The 13,824-nt window shown below is 36.1% G+C and overlaps 1 protein-coding gene across 1 annotated transcript; it reads left to right on the forward strand.

Moving 5' to 3' along the window:
• Positions 1–7,625: 7,625 nt before the first annotated feature.
• On the forward strand, positions 7,626–9,848 carry LOC307156961 (N-lysine methyltransferase KMT5A-like; the record flags this gene model as incomplete). The annotated part of the gene is made up of 5 exons (XM_079868691.1): positions 7,626–7,938; positions 8,155–8,317; positions 8,403–8,497; positions 8,940–9,017; positions 9,742–9,848. The coding sequence occupies exons 1-5, from the start codon at positions 7,830–7,832 to the stop codon at positions 9,846–9,848; spliced, it is 552 nt and encodes a 183-aa protein (XP_079724817.1). The 5' UTR covers positions 7,626–7,829.
• Between the last annotated feature and the right edge of the window lie 3,976 nt (positions 9,849–13,824).

Here is a 13,824-nt window from a genome sequence, read left to right on the forward strand (position 1 = left end):
TAAAAACGTAAAACTGCACAACATAAACCAAACAAATCATTTGACAAATAGCTGTATGTTGTAACGGGATAATATAGCATAACATTTCACGTTCCTTGCAGTTCATTAATTATGATGACATAAAATAATACGATCAGACATACAGGTAATACAAAAACGAATAAATTACCTCATCCGTGATCATGATTCATTAATTCCATTTAGATACATTGCTATGGTGAAAACGCATTAAAAACGACATCTCCCATTGTCACCTCCTTCATAGCGTCATCAAGCTTCGCCTTTGTTATTGTTGAAACTGCGCCCTCTTGTGGTCACATACCAAAGTTACATAGTGGAGCTTTAAAGTTAAGTTCTGTGAATTGTGAGTGATTTGTATCGAAGCAATGTATTGATTTGTATAAAGTTTGATTAATCATTGGTTTGGCCACTCCTTATTAGCTCCATCATTTTTGCAGTGTGAATCATCCACCCAAATTGGAATAAACTTATACAGTACACAGCAAAAATGTAACTTTTTTTTTTTTCACTGTAACAAATGTCAAGCACAATATTAAATAAATGGCTAAATTACACACACACACACACACACACACACACACACACACATATATATATATATATATATGAAGAGTTCAGATGCAAAAGCCTCTAAGTGCCATCTGAAAATTTCTTCTAGAATGATCATTTTTATCAAGCTTGAATATTAAAGTTCAGTAATTTCACTTAAATGACAATTAATAGGTAATCTTCATTGCCATTTAAGTGAAATTACTGAACTTAAATATACGAGCTTGATAAAAATGATCATTCTAGAAGAAATTTTCAGATGGCACTTAGAGGCTTTTGCATCTGAACTCTTCATATATATATATATATATATATATATATATATATATATGTCCTATAAATATGCGTATAATGTATATTTATAGCGTAACTCAAATTTAACTTACTTCATTACATAACCTCATACCTGTAAATAAAGTTATTCATGCAAATCAAACAATCCTGCAATGGCTGCTTAATTAAAAGTTTTAATGGGTTTTGAACATGTAGCTACAGAATTCCTCATTATAAGTACATGAATAAACTATTTGCTTTGTATCTGCATTTCTTAGACAAAATTAGTTACTTACCATCCACACCCATTACTTCTGCTACTGTTTTCCACGCCAAATCCTTTTTAAGGTTGTCCTTATAAAAATGATGCGACGGGTCATAAATGATGGGTTGATTTTATACTTCTAGAATCAACATCTCCTCATCCATGGTGTCAACGAGGTTAAAACAGGTAGCTGTATTTTATTTTGAAAATTAACCAGATCTTTTATTTTGGTTTGGTTTGTTCTGTTTTTTGCTCGACTTCCTGTCCTGCGCACTCTGCCCTGTAGTGCTGCGGAGCTCTCCGGCATCCGGCAAAAATAGAAGCTCTGCGTATCTGCTCCGGAGGGCTGCGGATCACCGGAGTCGGAACGCAGCCGTTCCGCAGTCAGTGAAAATACACACATTGACTTTAATGGAAACCTATTGACTCCGCCGCCGTTCCGGAGCGGATCCGCAGCCGTTCTACAGTTGGTGGAAATTGGGGGAGAGTTGCGACGGTTACCTGCTCCTACTTGAAAACAAAGAATGGCTGCTGCTGGAGAACAGTCTTTCGAAACGGCTTTGGCCGCGACTCTGGAGGACTTGGAGTTAAGTTTTTCTTTGAGAAAAGAGCAAAGAACGGCACTCAAGTCATTCTTAAAAAAAGGAAGATGTGTTTGTAGCTTTGCCGGCCAGATATGGCAAAAGTTGAATCTATCAACCAGGGTTCCCGCGGGGTCTTAAAAAGCCTTAAAGTCTTAAATTCTGAACTTGAAATTTAAGGCCTTAAAATGACTTAAAAACAGCAGATTTTCATCCGCGGTCTTAAATTTCATTTAGTCAGGTCTTAAAAAAGATTTTACCCTCGTTCATTTCCAGAAACGCTGGCCGCAGAAAGTTATTAAAAAGTAGCAAAAAGGTATCGAAGTCGCTCGCCAAGAGGCAGTTCACATATCGCGTCTTTTTCGCGCTCAAGTTCATTCAAATGTAGGCTCGCGGTAAGTGCGCTTATAATTGAAGCGACGCGCTCGTTTTTTTCCAGGCGCAGCAACATGAAAAAAGACATGAAGGAATGCGGGTGCACCCAAACACTACGGGTGTTTTTCTCTTCTCCGTAAATAAATCTTGTAACAGAGCTACAGCAAGCGTTTTTCGGCGGTGGAAATCCATTAGCCACTAAAACTTTTTTGTCATCGTGGAGTTGCATAGCAACGACAGACATCACGGGAAAATCGGACCGAATTTTACTATTAATAATAAAAGATAAGCTAAAGTGTATTGTAAATGTCAGTAAATCATTTTTTATAAAAAGAATGAGTCAAAAAAGATAAAGACTGAAATATGTGAGGTTTATCTTTTTATAAAAACCTTTTTTGTCAACTTTATTTGAACTTGTACATGTTAGTATATAACATGTTGCAAGACACTTTTAAAATCTGGCTATCATTTTTAATCGTATTATTTTAATGTTTATGTTAGTGTGTATTGATGCTAATTTGATTTGTTATTTGCTGTTTTTTGACAAAACTTGGTGAATTGATTTCATTGTGTAGTATTAGTACTTTTTGAACAGGATTCTGTGATAACAGTGATAATTTTTGGCACTATAATAATTAAATGAAATGTTCATGCCATTTCATCTCTAGTTATGATCAACTATGATCAACTAAAATCAATTAATTATGTGTTTTTTACAGTAGGCCTATAATATGCAAAGAATTATATTATATCTGTAATAAAAATTATATCTGATTCTGTTCTTTTCTCTGACACGCGTTGTTGGGTGTGGAAGGTTACTAATGTGATTGCTTTATCTGTAAATTAAGTTAATGCTTTTTCAATTACTGAATTCATTGAAATAAAATGAATTCTTTGATTTGAATATTTTTTTTGCCAATGCGTCGTGTAGGTCTTAAATTTCAATCTTTATGGTCTTAAAATGTCTTAAAAAGGTCTTAAATTTGACTAACTGAAACCTGCAGGAACCCTGTCAACTAACGATAGCTCCGCTGTATGGAAAACGTTCTGGTTGGTTGAAGCGCTGTTCTATTGCGTGCACAGGGAATTTGAAAGACAGCCGTTTATCCCGGCCCTCGGATTGAGCCGTGTCTATGTTGCCAGACCTAACATCTTGATGTAGGTCTGGCTTGCCAGGCTAGTCAATTATAAGAATTATCCAATAATGTTTCGCAATTCTAGCCTGCATGGCAGTTACTGTGAGTAACAGTAAACACAAAAAAAGTTTGCAGGTGTGGTATGTTGAGTGCTGCTGTAGTACTGCATTTTATTGGTAAATTGTAATATATAGACAGTATAAACAGACAAAATGTGTGATGTATGAATGACATTGCTGACTGTTTGGAAAAAAAGAAGTCAAATGAGCCATTTTGTTCATCAGTTGTGATTAATATACAGATTACTGGACTCAAATAAATACAATTAAATTATATCTAAAACACAAGTAGAACAATGAACATTTAAAACAATTACAAAAGTGTATTTAAATATTATGTTTGAAAAACTATTTACAATATATGAAAAAAAAAATCAGGGAAACAATGAGCATTTAAAAAAAATAACAAAAGGTGATTTAAAAAAAAATAGGGGTGGAAAAACAATAGGCATTACTCCATGTGAAAATTGCTTAGCAAGAGTTAGGGAACTTTTCTTGCGAAAACCATTTACACAGTATATGACAAAACATTTGCAGAATTCACAGTCCCAGTCCTCACTGCAGTGTATGAGATCCAGGGGGCGGAGTTGGATCCACATTTTAACCCCCTGGGGTCGACAATCGCGCCGGCGCGATAGGCTCGCTTTTTTTCAGTTCAGTTCAAAAGAAATGAATTTTGCTCTGTGGACTTTGATATTACAAGCAAGTTTCATACATCAATCGATTCTGTTAAATGTGTATTATTTTTGTGTATACTCACAATAAAAACAAAGTGTTGTGCTTTTTGCCAAATAAAGAAAAATAAACTTGATGCGAGTTCTGCCTTCTCTCTGTCAGTGAAGACCATTCTGAAACGCGTCCGAAAATGAACTGTAACTCAGCGAATACTCAGTCAAACAGGCATACAGACACACAGGCATGAAGCTTGAATTATCTTCTTTTAAATGAGGTAATTTATATAAAAAACAAATATTCTCATCTTGTGAAATCTGTATTAAAAGAGAGCGATTCCAGTCGAGCTCATTAGAGCTAATTCAAATGTAATGTGACTCCGCCCACGGAGAGCGCGTACTATTCAAACGCAAATTACTGAGGCAATCCAAGCAAACCTGTGAACGCCCCCATATCAGCTCGAGAAAACACAAGTTTAATCATATCATTGTAGGCTAACCTACATGTTTACACCATCTGGCAGCGCTGTGAGGAATAATAATAATGGAAAATCTACCTCAGAGTGCGGGTATTGCAGGAGAGAGGATCCAAATATGTAGTAAGTTTTTTTTCCTTCTCAAGTTAATCGCGTTTCTGTGAATGAATGAACGGCAGCCGCAGAGATGCGCGCTGTTTATCACAGCTCGCAAAAAGACAGTTTAAATTTAAATTGCGTCTCTGTGTGAATGAATGATGATGTTTTAGCAAACTGTATTGCTATACTGAGTTGAATGAAAATCGACAGAAATATGTTGAAATAAAATGTAGGCTATTTGTATAAGCAACGTATTAAACTGAAAATTAACATTTATATGCCCAAATATTTCATTAAAACAACGTTACAGTCAGGCGTTTCTATTTGTGAATGAATGTTTCGGTTTTAGCAAACTGTATTGCTATACTGAGTAAAAATCGACTGAAATATGTTGAAATAAAATGTATTTGTATAAGCAACGTATTAAACTGCAAATTAACATTTATATTTCTTATAATAAAAATGAAAGACCTATGTTACAGATGAAAGACAACATTTCGTTGATTAGTTTTGGATAGATTATACATTTTTACTGTAAAATATCTGCCACCTCAAATAAGCTTTTGTTTGCCAATATTTGCTCATGTTAAATATAGTATGTTTTGTCAAAAATAAAGTTATCAAATAATCAATCAAATCCTTAACTTTGAAATATGTATGATAAAATGTATACTTTAGTTTTTACAAAGAAAGATTACACTTGAATTGTTGTTGTAATTGTAACCTTTTTAATAAAAAAATATATTTACAAGGTAGATGTAAACAAACTATTAAAAGGTAAATATAAGCCTTTTCTTTAAATAATTTTTATTGTGTTTTATTAGTGACAAATTTGGGGAGAGGATAAATATTCCAAAACTGAAAATACAGTATGAGAATTAACTGCACAATTACTAGACATGTTTTCCTTGGATATTATAGGCCAAATTGCAAGTACAATATGAGGAAAAATAAAAAAGAATTGAGATGCTTCCAACTGTTGCTCTTGCATTCTTGTGGCTCAGTGACTCACCTGAATGAATGGCTAATTAAGTATGCGGGCCCCATTGTCTCCTCAGGTGTGAACCACTAAATATGCATGATCGTTGACGCCCACTCCGCATATTGCCTTTCGAAACAGAAAGTGCTTTGCAAAATTCAAATCAATGTATTGTGTTATGTGAATGATAAGGCAGGGTGATTTTCACTTTATTTTGAAGAAAAAACACTAGGTGATGACATCCATTAGACAAAAGTCTTATTGACACATATTTAGAATGTGTTTTATGACCTTATTTCAGAAACTTCAGTTTTTAGTTTTTTCAATAACCACGCATAAACATTATTCTCTCAAAAATGCAGACATGTACATTCTTGTTGTTCACATATTATGGTAGCCCTGTTTGTGCTAAATAGTGTGTAATTTTTTTTTGCCATTAATATGTTTATAAGCAACTGAAAAAAGCACAAATGTCAGGGCATGTCAGAACATCTCAAGGACCCCAAAAACACCTTAGACCCCAGAGGGTTAAAGTATGGGGAACCTTACCTTGGGGAACCTGGATATGGGTAGGTTTAGGTGTGTGTGTGTGTGTGTGTGTGTGTGTGTGTGTGTGTGTGTGTGTGTGTGTGTGTGTGTGTGTGTGTGTGTGTGTGTGTGTGTGTGTGCACTTGTTTTCATGACAACTGAGGACATTTTTATGATAACACACCAGCAATATGAGGACACTCGGAAAAATTAGGACATTTGGGGGGTCCTCATTTTTCCACGCTCACTAAACAGTTGTAGATGCTCCTAGAATGCCTCTAAACCAAAAATCTCCAAAGTCCTGAAACATCACAATTTTATGACATGAAGTGTTTAAGTGTGTTTATGATTTTTGCTCATTTGCGGATACGCCAACTAGTGGTCAGATTTGGAACTTTAACACACTTTTAACACACATTGACGACACTCAACGGGTCCTCATATTGTACGTTTTCACAATATAAAGAATTTATGATTGTTGTTCTTTATTTATGACTTGTTAATTTGAAAGATATGTGATATCTATCCTGTGAAGCGTTCTTGTTCTACATGCTGTTGTGATGATTGTTGTATGATTCGAGTCATTGGTTTCAATAATAAAAAATAAAAAACGTTTTCATACACACCAACTTTTTAAGCTAGTTTAGAATTAGCCTACTGTAATTAACATATTCCATGTAACCAGAGTAAAATAATAACATCACAGATTTACTACTGCTGAATAAGTATCCTGTTCACTTGGAAGAGAATCAGTTCCTCAATTAATTGAAATTAATCAGCTGGATAAGATAATGTTAGCTTATTAAACTAAACGGACAACATCATTAATAGCCTGGGAATATCTGGACTCTTCTTTTTAATAGCTTACATAAACACACATGTATTTAAAAAATTATAAATAAAAAGAACTTGCAGATTGGTAGTGAATTTAAATATGCCTTGTTTTAGTCATGTCTTGTCAGAATATCACAGATAGATGAATAACTCCACACATAATATAAGAAATAGGCTATTACTATAAAAACAGATCTAACACTGCAAAACTCTGGTTATAAGAGCCACATCCAAACTGAACATGCATATTAATTAAAATAAATGCAATTAATATTAAGAACTTACTTTAAGAAACAGCATAATCACGCCACGGTGGGCCAGCATAAAAACCCGGTCCGGAGCTGCCACATAAGGTGGAGTCTCTCCTGGTCTTTGAAAACCTTGATTATGCCATAATCCGAACTATCAATAATGTTTAATATATATTTGGGAGTCTAAATGGCCAAATGACCACCCAAATAACAGCAGTAAGTGGCACTTTTTCCTCCCATCGTCCGGTTATCTGTTTGGACAAGTGAAGTGCAGCCTGCATACTATGTGCCGGCTTTTCCCGCATACCCAGAGCCAGCGACCGTCGTCTCTGCTGCTGCAGTCTCTTCAGGCATGGCCTGGTAAGTGGCAAGTTAATTAACATTACTTTTCTTCATTTTCAACCACAACGAAAGTTATTCTTTGAGTATATGTTAAATTTGACCGTTTTTTAACATAAATTTATGCTTTGCATTACACTGTTGTAGCTGCAGTTGCACAGTGTTAGCATCAATCAATTAGCTAAAGTTAATGACATGCATTGGTGAGAAAATGAGTAACGTTAATGTTAAGCTAAAGTTACATTATTTCTATGGGCAGGGTAATACCATTTATACATCCTATTTTATTCAAGTATGGGTCTTTTTTGGTACTTGTCTTGCTGACTTTTTTGTCTTTATTATCTATGTAGTTAGATCTTTGCTAATTGAGGAGCACATGTATGGCCGAAGAGCATGTCAAAAAGGAGAACCAGACTTAGTCCTCAGGCTGAGGCTATTCAGTTTATTTTATCTGGACGTGAAAAACCTTGTTTTAAGGTCAAGTGGATCAGTGACTTTAAAGGTATGTCATATGTAGTCGAAACTTAAATATTTATATTATAAATATGATAGCAACTGTTACAGTACACAGCATTAGCCGACTTAACCTGCCACTGTGCAACATTAACACAATTAAAAGTCTGATATTTGTTTATTTTGTAGTTTGTCAATATATAATAGCAATTAATATCTAATTTTGGTTGCATAACTTGACACTATTTTATTCATTTTTCCTCAGGACGTGGTGTATTTACCTGCACACCAATTGAAAAGGGATCGTTTGTCGCCGAGTACCGTGGGGAGTTAATGTCACAATATGAACAGGACAAGAGGCAGAAGAAGTACACAGAAAAACAAAATGCTTTCTTGTTTGATTTTGAATGGAACAATAGTGCATGGTGGTAAGTCATGGCCTATACAAGATCAGTTATTCTCTAAAGCCTTGTGTTGTTTTGTGGAAAAACCTTTTGTTTCCTCCTACTTTAGCATAGATGCGTCCCGTGAAGATGGCTCGCTAGGAAGGCTGGTGAATGATTGCCACAAGTCACCAAATTGTAAAAAGAGAAGGTTGACAGTCCAGGGTAAACCTCATCTTTGCTTATTTGCAATTTGAAAACATTCAAGCAGAGACTGAAATAACCTACGATTATGGAGATTCTCAATGGCCATGGCGTAATCTGGTAAGTAAGACCTCTTGATAGATCATACGGTATAGGATCTGTTAAAATATAATTAGTTACATTTCCCTTCAGGAGTGTATGCTCCCCCTCAATATCTTCTTGTGGAATTACTTTACTGATGAAATTGTATAGACTATGTTCAGTTAATTATGCACCATGAGGTGTGCTTGCATGCAATGAAGGAAAGATTCTTTAAAAAAAATGAAATACTAATTGTTTGATTAAAAGAAGTGAAGGTAGAAAACCTGGCTTTGTCTAATATGCATTGATACTTTAATTAAAACTTATTGTTGTATTGTAGTACAATATATTTCTGACTGATTGTTGTTGTACTTCATTGCAGACACCAAGTGGCATGATCCAGACTCAACATTCAGGAGACCCAGAAGTGAGCGAGAGACCCAGTTCATCCTTCCAACAGGTTACTACACATTTACTCTGGATTTCTTCTAGTTTAATACGTCTCACAAAACCTTTCCTGTAAGTGAATTACCCCTAGCATTTGATGGAACTAACTACCCCTCAAAACATAATATTTTTTTTAATTTTCACAAAATTCAATGTTTTTATATACTTCAAACACATTTATTGCCCATCTAAGCTTCTGTTTATCAGTTTACATGGTTTAACTTCTAAGGAAGTAGATCCCTGTCCATTACTGTGGAGATTTTAGCTTTCTTTTACTACAACAGTATAACTTAGAAGACAGGAATGCTGACTCTTTGTGTGTTCAGTCGTCATGTTCTCATTTTGTTTTAGGCTGTGAAAGACTGAACTGTGTTCCAGACGACGTCCTGATATTGTATGTTTCAACGTTTAGAGTGTGTGTGTGTGTGTGTGTGTGTGTGTGTGTGTGTGTGTTTAACAATGTCCTCATATTGTGGGTAACTGGTATTGTGCAGTTTTAGATATTTCGATAGAGTCTTGAATGAAAAGCCCAGGTCCTCACATTAGCTAATTTTTAATACAATTTGTGTTCCTTAAATGCAAAGTTGAGCCCTTGACTTCAGCAATGAGTCTCAGCCCAAAGGTGGTGATTATGATAGATTGAGGTGGGATTTCTTTGAATCGAAATGGGTAGGATCATTAGTTTGTTATAGTTCTGAATATTTCTGACTGATAATTGTTGTTATACTTCATTGCAGACACCAAGTGGCATGATCCAGACTCAACATTCAGGAGACCCAGAAGTGAGCGAGAGACCCAGTTCATCCTTCCAACAGGTTACTACGCATTTACGGATTTCTTCTAGTTTAATACGCCTCACACACGTCCTGTGCATCAATAAAATGCATTTTCACCTTCTTCAAGCAGACAAATGTAGCCTAGAAATCTAGACGCACCCTAGCGGCAGAAAAAATAATTTTGCAGCCCAAGGTAGTCTAGCAACTCTCCATTGACTTTCGAGCTGGAAAAAACAAATTGGGTCAGGCCAATCACGTCGTGTATAGAGTAGGCGGGGCGGGCTTAACATAATGACGACAGAGTTGCGATGGTTCCTGCTACTTGAAAACAAAGAATGGCTGCTGGAAAACAGTCTTTTGAATCGGCCTGGAGGACTTGAGTTTAGTTTTTCTTTGAGAAAAGAGCAAAGAACGGCACTGAAGTCATTCTTAAAAAGGAAGATGTGTTCGTTGTTTTGCCGGCCAGATATGGCAAAAGTTGAATCTATCAACTAACGTTAGCTCCGCTGTAGGGAAAACGCTCTGGTTGGTTGAAGCGCTGTCCTATTGCGTGCAGAGGGAATTTGAAAGACAGCCATTTATCCCGGCCCTCGGATTGAGCCGTGTCTATGGAGTCATTCACTTATTTTGGAAGGATGTTCACAGGACTGTAGAGGCTATATTAAGGATAAAAATTCCATTCCAATGGTATACCCTCTATCTGGGAAATCTTGATTTACATGAAACCGATTATATATACCTATGGAGAATATTCCTGGTGGCAGCTAAAAAGGCTCTTACTCGTAAATGGCTTCAACCCACCTCACCCACTATAGAAGTCTGGAAAGCAATTGTAAGTCAAATATATAGGATGGAAATCCTTACCTTTTCTTTAAGATTAAAAAAACAAAAAGGGTCTCTGTTGTGGAAGAGATGGAAGGAATTTGTAGGAAATTGAGTAATTATATAACAGATGTAATCATAGACTATTATTGGAAATAAAACACTTATGATGCAAAGGTGTCACAACTGCACTGTACCCATTTTTGTTTTGTTTTTTTTAGGGCTGGGGGAATTAACGCGTTAATCTGTGCGATTAATTTGAAATGTTTAACGCGTTAAAAAAAAATAACGCATTTAACGCAGCACTTTTTTTTTTTGCCTCGTTTTAATGATTTCCTGTTACGGCTGCTATTGAAAAGCCGAAAATATGTGCATCGGGTTTCATTCTCGCGCAGCTTTCATGAGCGGGTCTTTTCCGCTCCGTGTGCGCCGCCGCACTCTCCGTTCCGTGTGTCTGTGTCTGTGTGTGTGTGTCGGCGTGTCGGCCATAGGTGTAGGCGGCTGCGCTCTCTGCTCAATGTTCGACTCCGTGTTTGCGCTGCGCGTTCTGCTCTGTCGTTCACGGCCCAAACGCTTCAATCATGTACCGAGCACTGGAAAAGCAAAGTCCGCTCAAATAAGGTGAAATTTCTCTTTAGACTTCTGTTTGCTGAGCTGGTATAGTAGGATGGGCAACAATGTTAAAGGGATAGTTCACCCAAAAATGAAAATTCTGTCATTTACTCTCCCTCAAGTTGTTCCAAACCTGTATGATTTCCTTTCTTCTGCTAAACACAAAACAAGATATTTTAAAGAAGGTCGGTAATTAAACAGTTGCTGGTCCCCGTTGACTTCCATAGTATTTTTTTTCCTACTATGGAATCAATGGGGTCCATCAGTCGTTTGGTTACCGACTTTCTTCAAAATATCTTCTTTTGTGTTCAGCAGAAGAAAGAAAGATATAAAGGTTTGGAACAACTTGAGGGAGAGTAAAAAAAAATGTTAAAAAAAGTTTAAAAAAATGGAAAAAAATCTTAAATTGATTGTTGATTGATTATTGAAAAAGAATAATACATGATATATTGATGTTTAATATTATTTTAATATAGGGCTATTTTCTGTTCCTTTTTTCCAGTGATTCTAAGTCTAATTATTGATGATTACAAGCTTGGAGGAAATGCAATTAATTGCAATTAATTACAGCAAATTGTGCAATTAATTAGTTAACTTTTTTTTTATCGATTCCCAGCCCTAGTTTTTTTGTTTATTGTTTTTGTTTTTGTTCTGTTTTTATTTTATACAGGAATGGACATTTTTGTATGTATATATTTATATATTCTTTTGTTTGTAATAAAAAAAAAATAAATAAAAAAAGTGTCACAAGTAACAGAAATAAGCACAAATGTCAGAGCATGTCAGAACACCTCCAGGGCCAGAAAAACCCTCAGACCCCAGAGGGTTAAAGTCTTTGTTACGGCAAAATATATATTAATTAGGGATGGCCCGATCCGATCACGTGATCGGAAATCGGGCCCGATCACGTGTTTTCAGACTCGATCGGAATCGGACGTTACCTCCCGATCAGGACTCGGATATATATGTATATATATTCTCATTATTCTTTAACACATCTATAGTTATGCGGTGGCACAGAGTTACGCCGGTTTCACACTGCACGCGTTAGCAGAGTGTAAGCAGCGCAGGAGCAGTGCATATGGTGAGCAGGGGCAGGACACGCGCATTTTGCTTTCACACTGGCAGCGTTTATCACGCGCGGCTGAACCGCGGGTTGTGTAGGGCAGGCTACAGACAGAGTAGGCTACTCTATAATGGATAAGTTGGCATTGCTTTTTTCGTTTTCAAATACATTTAAGAATAAAGACTTGTCAAGAAGCTTATTTTATTAATAATTTCATATAACTTTTTGTTCATCTTTGTTTTTATTGTCATGGCAACATTTTTTTTGTTTTCTGACATTTGTTTTCTTTTTAAATTGCTGTTGGTCATTTGATTGACTGTTTAAAACACAATAGATATCATCAATGCACTTTTTGGATAAAACTGCGGTGTATTTTGGCCATGATCAATGTATTGTCACTTTAATTCAGCAAAAGCGGCGCAGCAAAAATAGACTCGGCGCCGAAACGATCGCGGCACTCCTGCTCTGCTCTGCTACGCACTGCCGCGCCGCCTCTGCGCGCGGTGTGAATGCTCTAAAGCCTGGTTTAATCTGGTAACATGGGCGGCGAAAAAAATACGCTCTGCACGCTCTGCTAACAGTGCAGTGTGAAACCGGTGTAAGAGTTAGGAGTGCAGTTCCTAAAAGCACATTACTGGCTTTGCAAACACTGTAGCACTTTTATTTTTTATTTGTTCACATGCCTGCCGGGTATTTTAAGTTGAGGCGCTATTTGTTTATATATTAGACTTTTTTATATTTACTGTTGCACTAAAGTCCAAAAGTGAAGAATTTATTTATTACTTGATTGTTCAAGCTACCTCACAGAAGTGCTCTGTTTGTTAACAGAGTTGTTGAATGTTAAAATAAGGTGAATTAAATAAAAAATAAGGAACATCCTGGATCTGTTTTTTCGCTCTTCTTTATTCTTTTTTTATGTATTAAGTATCGGATCGGGACTCGGTATCGGCAGATACTCAAAATCAAATGACTCGGACTCGGACTCGAGGGCAAAAAAACCTGATCGGGACATCCCTAATATTAATACTATGTTAACACTATTTTAATACTAATAGAATAGTAGGACAACATCGGAACAACAAGCCCTTTTGTCAGTACAGCAAGTATAACTGTAGTGAGTTTTGTCTGTAAAGACTAACTACGTTTATTTACACAAAAATAATTAAGTACCTGCCACTCAAACAACACAACACAGCATCATTTAATAGATTAAGACAGAAAGAAATATGAATTCCACAGAAACTGCAGCCTCTAAAACATATAACAGTATAGTACCAATTTTGGCAGCATTTTTAAATAACTGTTTATAACTGTAATTTTTCCTTGTTTATGAAGGGCTGATGTCTTCTATTTAAATTGTGCCTGAAGTCCTACAGTTTACACACACCTCTAATAACAACAACACATTGTTACATTACATTTAGGATATTAAAGGAGCCAACAATTTTGCAAAACGTTGCAAGGCAATTATTTTAAATGCTCCACTGGACAGGAATGGAGAGCACAATGTGTACTTCTGTAAAGGTCTTATCAATCACCTCAGC

This window comes from Squalius cephalus (assembly GCF_949319135.1).
Source record: "Squalius cephalus genome assembly, chromosome: 4".
NCBI lineage: Eukaryota > Metazoa > Chordata > Actinopteri > Cypriniformes > Leuciscidae > Squalius > Squalius cephalus.